At 33.1% G+C, this 10,619-nt stretch overlaps 1 protein-coding gene across 1 annotated transcript in view; it reads left to right on the forward strand.

Moving 5' to 3' along the window:
* CFAP47 (cilia and flagella associated protein 47) overlaps positions 1-10,619 on the forward strand; it is a 296,774-nt gene that overhangs the window by 265,335 nt on the left and 20,820 nt on the right. Inside the window, exons 58-60 of the mRNA XM_012807582.2 lie at positions 4,626-4,785; positions 6,626-6,720; positions 10,093-10,245. Coding sequence (XP_012663036.2) covers positions 4,626-4,785; positions 6,626-6,720; positions 10,093-10,245 — 408 coding nt within the window. The remainder of the gene's footprint in view (positions 1-4,625; positions 4,786-6,625; positions 6,721-10,092; positions 10,246-10,619) is intronic.

The raw sequence follows: 10,619 nt of genomic DNA on the forward strand, positions 1-10,619 counted from the left end.
AAAAAAAAAAAAAAAAGAATAGTTGTCTTTTTAATAAATAAGGAAAAATACTATCAGAAAATAGTAGGGCTGGAAGGAGCATCCAGACACTCATGTAAAGACAGAAACCCTTTACACTTATCCATGTTATGCAGTCAAGTGGTTTTGCAACATGCGCCTGACAGTCTTCAATGATAGAAAACTCTCTCCTGCACTGTGTATCTTATCAGCATTCTCTGACAATGGATTTTTTACTCATTTGAACCAGTAATGAAATGTTTACAGTAAAAGCAATACTTGAGTCAAGCATAATTTTAGTTTTAATCTTAAATGACAGCATAAAATTTTAACTTACAGGTGCTCAGTTCAAGGTATAAAATTTACCTTAGGAATCATATGTGTACTGAATAACCCCAAATCCTACTTTAAAAGCATTATGTTATGTCTCAAACATTTTTCTGAAAGGCATGGATTTGTGTTTGTTTTTGTTTTTTTTTTTCCCAGTTGCCTATATGAGTAATGTGATCTTTCATTTAATACCTATTTTTTCTGCTCTAATCCCTTTGATTGTGTCTTCTTTGGACAGCTTTTTAAAACTCAAACATTAGATAGCTCTGCAAAAGATGGGCAGGGTTAAACAGCAACAGGCTCTAATCCTTCAGAAGGAAATTCAATCCTTAAAATGTTCTTCTCCTTATTCAAGATATGCCCTCATTCAGTCCAGGGGGCATAGGTTAAGAAAGGAAGAAGGTTTCATCCTTAGTTTTTTTCCATCATCATAGCAGCCAAATGGCTGTTATGAATCAAGTTTCTCTATGTTCCCTATGTTTTGAGAGCCTGGAGTTAAAAGCTCTGTAAGCAAATTTAATGACATCTCATGCCACAGACTCTGCAATAATATATAAAAGAAAAGATAATCTCATGTGTTTGATTGCTAGGCCTGCCATAACAAAATAGCACAGATTGAGTGACTTAAACAAAGATCTATTTTCTCACAGTTAAGGAGGTTAGAAGTCCAAGGTCAAGGTGTCAGCAGGTTTGATTGCTTCTGAGGCCTTTTTTCTTGGCTTGTACATAGTCATATTCTTGCCATGGCTTTACATGGTCTTTTCTCTGAGCACGTTCTCCTGGTGTGTCTCTGTGTATCCAAATTTCCTCTTATAAGGACACCAGTAAAACTGGATTTGGACCCACTTCATGTCACTTAATCATCTTTTTCAACACCTAGCCTTCAAATAGAGTCACATACTGAGATACTGGCAATAAGGTTTCAACACATGAATATTTTATAGGGAGGCACTCAGCCCATTACATCTCAGAAGAACCAATAAAAGGAGAAGATTCTTCTTTAAACCACCACATTAACAATTCTGTTCCATTTTTGTCATAACTTAAAGAAGACTTTTTCAAAAAATTAGTCACTGAAAATATAGAATATTCAAGTGGAAAATACATAGATTTCATGTATAAAAGTGGTTAATAGAAAGTCATATTCTTGATGACTTGGTGTTTTAAAAATAAAAATTTGCATTCTTATTTTAAATAAATCACTATAACAAAAATGATAGCATGACTTGAGGTGCTAGTATATTTCTTAGTGTCTCTTTGATTATCTGCCAAAAACCATTTCTAATGCCATACTAAGTATTATAAATTATGCACTGTGGAAGAGAAACGCAATACCACTGAAGTGATTAAAAATGAATATCCCAGGAAGAAATACTTTTGTTACTAAAATTAAGGCATGTTTACTTTACTTTCTTGAGAAGATTTTCTTCTTAAGAAAGACAAAAATTCAGAATGTTATGCAATTTCTTTCCATTTTATAATATAAAGTGGGTAAAAAATGTCTAACTCCTTTAATCAAAAGAGCAATCAAAATAGCAGTTTTAAATGTACTTGTCACCCTCTGTAGAGTGCTGTAGTGTCACAGCTCACAGCAACCTCAAACTCTTGGGCTTAAGCGATTCTCTTGCCTCAGCCTCCCAAGTAGCTGGGGACTACAGGCTCCCGCAGCAATGCCCGGCTATTTTTTGGTTGTGGTTGTCATTGTTGTTTGGTAGGCCCAGGCTGGGTTTGAACCCGCCAGGTCCAGTGTATGTGGCTGGCACCCTAGCCATTGAGCTACAGGCACCAAGCAAGAGTACTAGAGTTTTTGATTAAATAGGCTTATTTGTCGTGGTATTATCTTTCTATTCTTTGGATTTAAACATTATAAGATAGCATGGTGTAAGTAATGAAGTACTCTTTTTCATCTCTCTTAACTCCTTACACTATCTGCATTATCTAAAAGTCTAGGTTTATTTTTAGTGGTAATATAATCTATTTTTAGTGATAATATAATCTTTGTAAGGGCAACTGATAATTTCTAAAACTTATTTCCTTAAAGATGCATGCATGGTTCATTTGACTCAGCTTTGGCTGTTTTTTCCAAACACATTATAAAATGAATTAATCTCTAATTTCACCATAATTAAAAAGAAGAGTGAAATTTCCATAAAATGCAGGCTTAAGATTTGCACTTGCGACCTTTAAAATATACTGTCGTCAGCTTACTATTTCATTACCTTGAAGGGAGGTTTATAGATTTGAAGTGACAATAGAAAATTTCTTTTATTGTGCAAAAAATGATTGAGAACCACAATAAAAATATCAATACAAAAGAGAAGAGCAGGTTTGACGTTCAAACCTATCTTATAAGTTCTTATAAAGACCTGTGTATGCAAATGTAATGACCTTCATAATATAGAAGACTTTTTATAGAAAATGTATTTATTTTAATTAATTCTATTTCACTACAATGATTTTTTAAAAATACAGAGCTCACCTGGGCATATTGGCTCACACCTGTAATCCTAGCACTCTAGGAGGCTGAGGAGGGTGGATTGCCTGAACTCAGGAGTTTGAGACCAATGTGAGCAAGAGCAAAACCCTGTCTCTACTAAAAATAGAAAAACTAGCCAGGCTTTAGGGTGGGTGCCTGTAGTGCCATCTACTTTGGAGGCTAAGGCAAGAGGATTATTTGAGCCCAAGAGTTTGTGATTGCTGTGAGCTATGATGCCCTGGCACTCTACTGAGGGTGCCAAACTGAAAACTCTCTCAAAAGAAAAAAAAAATACAAAACTCATAAAGACAAAGTAGAAGATAACAGACTTTGTTTAGATAACTGATTAAACAACCTAATCTTTCCATGGAACTTTGGGCAAATTATTTAACTCAAATGTCTCAATTTTTCCATCTTAAAAAAACAGAATAGCACTTAACATATTGTTATCTTTCTGGGAATTAAATAAGATATTATATTAAAAAATACTTAGCACAGAGCCTAGTATATAGTAAGTACTCAATAAATATTAACTATTAATCATATTAGTTATTAGTTATTATTAACTATGGTAGTAGGCCTTTGAACATTTTAATTTCCTCAAAGAATACAATTAAAAATTAGAAAATTTAGAAGAATTTTCAGTTGGAATGTTTTGTGGAAAGGCCATTTTTTATTTCTGTTTTTTATGTTTTCTTCATAGTTTAGTGCTGTGGTTTCATCTGAGACAAAACGGTTTTGATTACCATCAGTCATAACAAAGAATTTTTAAAAAGTGTAGTCAAAAATCCTTCCTTTTCTTTTAAAGAAGTAGTGTGTTGGGTAGCACCTATAGCTCAAAGGAGTAGGACACCCTCCCCATATGCCGGAGGTGGTGGGTTCAAGCCCAACCCTGGCCAAAAACTGCAAAAAACAAAAAACAAACAAGAAAAAGAAGTAATGTGTTATTCTTCAAAGTAAAGGTAGACACTCAATTGCTTGAAAATTCTTCCTCTTTCAAGCAGCCTAAAGCTCGCTATTCCTCTGTCTTCTCAAGACTTGTCCAACAGATCATTTTTATTTTGTTTTTGTTATTTTCAAAGTATGGTCTCCGGACCATCTGCTTTTGGATCCCATGAGGTGCTACTTAAGCACGCAGCTTCCAGGGCTCCAACTAAGACTGAATCAATCAGAATCTCTAGGGATAGGGCTCAGCAAACTCCATGTCTCTTAAGTTTCTCAGGTGGTTCTTAATCATAGTAAAGGTTGAAAAATTCGAATCCATCAGACCACAAGAAAATACTGTCAGTTTTTCTGTCTTCTGGTTTTCCCAACTGGGAGAAAATGCCTCTTCCTTTCACAAATAAGCTATGACTTTCCTCATGGATCAGCTAAATAGATGAACAGTTTTTACAGGTTGCCACAATTTGGGGGCTCCAATCAGAGACTTGGATCCATTATTGTCTAGAAAAAAATACACAAGAAATTAAAGAATCAAAAATGACTGCACCTTCTCGCTTTGTTTAAAATGTAATAAGGCTTGAAAAGACTCATGAATTGTATGCTTCTTTCATCACTTCGAGAAACGCCACCCATCATTTTCATCAGGCCTTCCAGTCTCTTCAAAAGAATATCTTACCTCAGGATATAATGTGTTTTTTTCAGTAGGGTTGGTGACATTTGAGGGAAAGTAGTGAAGTACATGTATAATTCAGCATAATAAACTTTTTTTTTCAGAAGCAATTTTCAAAAATTCATAATCAGCATTAAGTAATTACTTTCTGCCATTAAATTATATTCTATAAATATTTGTTACATTAAAATATTTCTTTGTGCTTTGCAGGGTTTGAATTGCCTCCCAATGGAAATGTAGAAATTCCAGTATTATTTATGCCTCAAATTATGAAACTGCACAAAACAATTGCCATCGTTCAGATGAGAAGAGCAAACAGAAAAAAATGGCCTATTGACAATTTTAATGAATTGGATGTAGACACACAAAGGTAACTTTAAATAAGGATACTGGAGGAAAATGCTTTTGACTGATGTGATAGGTTTCCTTTACATGTAAAGCCCATGATTTTATATTGTCTTCTAAAATTCTTCTGCTCAGGAAAGGAAAATATATCTGTTATATGGGTATATACATTATATGTAATATATAATGCATATAAAATAAACTACACATTATATAATATATACTTACATATTTAAAGTATATTTTATATATTTTAATATGTAGTTTTTATATTTAAATGTATATAATCCTTATTTGGATTTCAACATGATAAACAAGCTTAATCTTAAATATCATTATCAAAGAATAGTCAGAGGCATGGGAAAATTGTGACTTTTAAGACAAAAAATAATCAGTATCCAGAGGACAACTTAAATCAACTTGTCTGGGCAAAGTATAGGGCTTATGTATGATGTTGGCATTCAGTAAGTGATAACACTGCCAAGTGGAGACAATGTCCTGAGGAAACACTGCTATTACTACTACTATATACTACTATACTACTACTATATACTACTATATACTATGACTACTGTGTCATTGCCAAATGCAGGTTACTTGGACCCTTCTTCCTTAGCTTAAATTTAAGGAAACTTCAGTAATGGAGCAAAATGTAAATGTTTTCTCTCTTCTTATAGTTTAAATAAATACTGGTCTAGAAATTTTACTTAAAAAGAAATTCTGGTTTTGTCCTACGTATGTATATTTCTTCCAATAGTTTTTAAAATTCCTTACTATTGGCCCATTAGTGTCCATTCTGCCACTCATTTCACCACTTTTACAGTCAAGCCTGGCTACATACTTTGAGACTCCCAGCAAAAAATGAGAATGAGTAGGCCCTTCTTCAAAAAATATCAAGAAGTCCAGGACAGTTACAGCAGTGCATTAAACAAGCATGAAGCCCTTGTAAGCTTGGGATCTTATGCAGTTGAACAAGTCAGATGCACAACTGGTCCTGTCTGCTCCACTTTGCTTTTTATTTGAATAGGAACATCCCATCTTCAACAAGGAGCAGAAACATTTTTTGATATTGCTATCTTTCTGGTATTTGATGGAAAATATTTGGACAAATGCTTCCTTTCTTTTAAATAATATGCCCTAAAATTAAATTCCTCATCATTTTCTAAACTCCTGTACCTCATGGCAATTTTTATTTTGTGCTTTGCGTGTCCAATTTACAAAGTAATTTGTGAGGGCTGTATTACTTCTGATTAATCATGGTTTAATCACATCAATAAACACCAATAACAATCTTTAAAGTAGGTAAAAATCTCTTCCGTGTTAACATACATTTCATGATGCTTTTGTTATAGCTTTCTTTGTGATAATTTCCCTGGAGCGGCTCTGAAGTGCTTATCAAATCAACATTTTCACAAAAGAGTTTTCTATTTCATCAGTTTCTCTCTACCAAAGTTTATATTCACAAGCTTTAGTAAAAGCCCATGACGTTGGGTGGCATCTGTGGCTCAGTGGGTAGGGCAACAGCCCCATATACCAAGGGTGGTGGGTTTGAACCCAGCCCCAGCCAAACTGCAACAAAAAATAGTCGGGGATTGTGGTGGGCGCCTGTAGTCCCAGCTACTCGGGAGGCTGAGGCAAGAGGATCGCCTAAGCCCCAAGAGCTAGAGGTTGCTGTGAGCTGTGTGACACTATGATATCTAAAGAAGGCGATAAAGTGAGACTCTGTCTCTAAAAAATACATAAGTAAATAAATAAATAAATATAAAAATAAAAACCATGATGTTACTAAAGAATAAGATCTTTTATGTTAATGTGGAAAGTGATTCTCTTTTTTATTCACTCTTATTATTTTAATTTCTAATTAGAACTCTGGGAATAGAGTCTGGAGAAATCCGATCAATATACTGGATGCACCCTATTCTCGGCATCCCACAGGCTCCGTTTCCTAGATGTCCTCAAGGTAAGTATGGAGTCAGAGAATACTAGAATTCTAAGGCACCTTAGACATCCTCTAATTCCTTATCTTTGTAGTTCAAGGTCCATAGAAAGTACGTAATAACCTGAGCAGCCCCATGAGTGGGAATGCTGAGACATAAACCTGTTTACCAATGAATCCGATAACTGTCCACAAAACTACACCATTTCCTGTTGCCTCCCTATTGGTGAAACTCAGATACCAGTTAAGGTTAAAATGCAATTAATTTCAGGCCTCTTGATCCCACACAGCACTGCACTATATGTGTAAGATTCCCAGGTATGCTTGTTCTCAGGTCACTTTTAATCATCTTATATCAGCTTCTGCATAACTCTCAGTCTCATGTAAGAACTATCCTGTGGGTATACCTTTATTCTTACTTGTCTCAGTCACAAAACCTTTCCGCTGTTCTCCAAAATCAGTCAGAATGTACTGGTTTCAGTGTTGTTTACTTTGTTAAGAAACACACAATATAAAATCCCTGCCCTTACACGTATTTATCTTTCAGTGACCCCATTTTTCTCCACATCCCCCAGGCGTCTCTCAAGTTTCTGTGTATTCTCATTCCCAATACTCTCCTCACTTCTCTTTGGATTTCTTGATATTCCTATTTTCTTCCATGATTTGCGTTAGAAACAAAATTTCTCTTAGATAACCATACAGCAAAATTTAGTTTTTCAGCCTCTTACTAGGCTCTACATAGCTAGGAAGCATTGAATTGCTCTGCAAAGCAAAGGGCTATCTATATTGGATCTCCCTCTTGAGCAACACAGATGAGGTAAAAGAAGTCTTGAAGTTTTGCTTTTTCTTTATCCCTCCAATACCAATCTTTGAAAGTAAAAAGGAGTTAGACTTCCACTGACATGTGTCACACTTAGAAGAGAAACTAGTAAGTTTGTTTTTTATTTTTTTTGTTTGGTATTCATTGAGGGTACAAAAAATTAGGTTACACTGATTGCATTTGTTAGGTAAAGAACTAGTAAGCTTTGCTAGTAAATAAAGCATTTCTCCAAATATACTGATTATAAAAAGAAGGCCAAGACTACATATTTCCTTATGTAGTTTAATTTTAACTGGAGTAAAAATTCATTCATATAATAGAACCTTTGATGATAGATGTCATTTGCTTTACATGAAATACTTTTACTCTTGAATTTAAAATTTTTCAACACATACATAAATATTTCAAATACATTAAATTATCTTCTGAATGCTTCATAAATATTTCAAAATATTTCTTTTATTTCCTTCTCGAAGATAATTGATTGTATACTTTCCATAGAGCTAAACTGTTTAAAATTCATAATACACAGTCATCTGATCAAAGTAATGTAATAAAGCCTAGATATTATTCTGTTGGAATTCTAATAGTAGCATTGCTCATATCTACTGCAGACAAGGTTTTATTTTCTGCAGATTAAATGTTTAAAGCAAAAACTTTCAGTCAAAAGCAAAGCCTAAGAGAACATAGAAACGTTAATTTTTTTTTTCAAAGAAAGTTAAATGTGCTCCAGATCATTTTCCTTCAACTCACTTTTCTTGGTAATTACTTGATTTTGAAAATAAATGTGAGTTCTGTAAATAGCTCATTTTAGATTAGTACAACCCAGTAATAATATTTGTGTTCTGAAATAGATCATATGTTATTAACTCATCTTACCAAAAATTTAAAATCTGTGCTGATAATTATTTTAAACTACAAATGCCTTTAAAAGTCAATGGGTATAATTATATAAATACATAAAATTTGCTTGTTGAAAGTCCATTCTCTGTTCCTTGTTTAATAACACACCAGATATAACCTACTACTTTCTTTGCTAAACTGTATCATGGTCAAAGTTTATTATTTTTTGGCTTTTTTATGTGTCTATCATTCCGGTTATTCTCAAACTCAGGATACTTTTATTGACCTGTGACCCACCTTTTTTCTTGTGCATTCTTATTTAATATTGTCCATTGCAGCAGGTAATTGGAAAAGGACTCCATTACCTGTCACACTGTAAAGACAGTAGAATGTGACTCCATTGTGATTGAGTGATCTTCCCATTGTCAGGGCAATAATTTCCTAGGGACCCATAGGATAAGACCAGTGATGGGATGCTAACTGTAACTTTGATCACACTGATTTACAAATGAATGCTTTAAGACTAAAACTAGTTATAACCGAAAAAGCTTGTATATTTTTCCCAGCCATTTTAAGCCATTTATATATCTTTGTACCCTATTGTATTAATATATTTTACATATTTATTCTAAGTCCAGAATGTTCAATAAAAGTTGTAAACTTTAGAATAAAATTAAATGTATTATAATATTTTATACTATCAGTTTATATGTATTGTGAAAACACAATCTGAGAACATCTAATTTTTTAGTGTATTTGATTATATTATTATTGATCCCACAATACTATAATACATTTGAAAGACTTCTTTATGATTCCCCTTTTCTCCTATATTCAGTGTGTGTTTGACTTGATGAAAGTATAACATTTAATATATTTGAATAAATAATGTTCTTATTTATGTGGACTAAACTACACATAGGCCCTTATACATAAAAACATTGATTTCTCATAAAATCATTGACAACTTCTCCTGCATTTGTTATAAGATAATACTGGAATTAAATACATGTATGACTATATGTACAAATGTTTAATGCTGTACATTAAGTTAATATATCATCATATATTAACCTTAATTTTAAATAATTCATCATAGATATTTTAACTGTTAAAAGGGTGTCTTGTAAATTTAAATATAAAATCAAAAATGATTTTAAAATGTTTACTTAAATAGCTACAATGTGAATTTTAAGGTGTATGTAAAAACAATCTAGTAGAAAACATTTTTAAAATGCTAGTGCAAAATAAGTGTTACAGAACTTCCTTTTTGAAGTGATTTGAAAGCATTCTCTATGGTATTATTAGAAAAATAGATCTTGGTATTACCACAATGAATATACACATCTTAAAAGGGGAGGAATCCACATGTTTACAATTGTCATTTGGGTTATTGGTATAACTATATCAGTTCCTGAAGCAAATTTCTACATTCTAATATAATTTTAAATAATACAATTTTATGTATTCTTTACAATTATATAAATATGAATTTGTGTATTTATATTTGTTTCTAAAATGTCAATGTATGTAAATATTGCTTGAGTGTATTTGGGTGTATGTGTGTTGTGTGTGTGTATGTGTGTGTGTGGTGTATGTGTAAGACCAAATGCATTAAGCCAAAGTATGCCAAAGGAAGTTTTATTTTTTTATGTCATAATTCATTTTCTTCTATCTCAAGAATGGTCATATAACCTACTAGTAACATTAACTGGAAATGTTTTTTCCTGTAGCTGTCATAAAATGTCAGTCCAGGAAGCGAGCAGAGGAAAATGTGGAAGTCACTCTGTACGGTGATTTTTTTGGAGAAGATCCTGATGCAGATCTGACAGAATTTTCAGTGAATCCAAAAAGATATAAATATAAATCTTACGATGGTATTCATGGTAAGTGAAAGTAATGATGGATATAAAAATTGACGATATATAACAACTTAGTTTTCTTGAATTGCAGGTTGTGAATTGCTCAGTACCATGAAGATCCATGTTCATTTACTTGTCATTTATGATATAACATTCAGCTAGGGCTTAAGGAGTGAGTATCATTATAAACCTAGTAATACACTAGACATTATAAATATGAAGCTAAATAACACATATACTGCAAGCCTCCACTAAACACATGTGGATGATTAGTGTTGAAACTAACTGATGGAGAGGTGCCTGTGGCTTAAAGGAGTAGGTCACTGGCCCCATATGCTGGAGGTGGCGAGTTCAAACCCAGCCCTGGCCAAAAACTGCAAAAAAAACCAAAAAAAAAA

Source organism: Otolemur garnettii, unplaced genomic scaffold (assembly GCF_000181295.1).
Source record: "Otolemur garnettii isolate 467f Iridium unplaced genomic scaffold, OtoGar3 scaffold00072, whole genome shotgun sequence".
In the NCBI taxonomy this organism is placed as follows: Eukaryota; Metazoa; Chordata; class Mammalia; order Primates; family Galagidae; genus Otolemur; species Otolemur garnettii.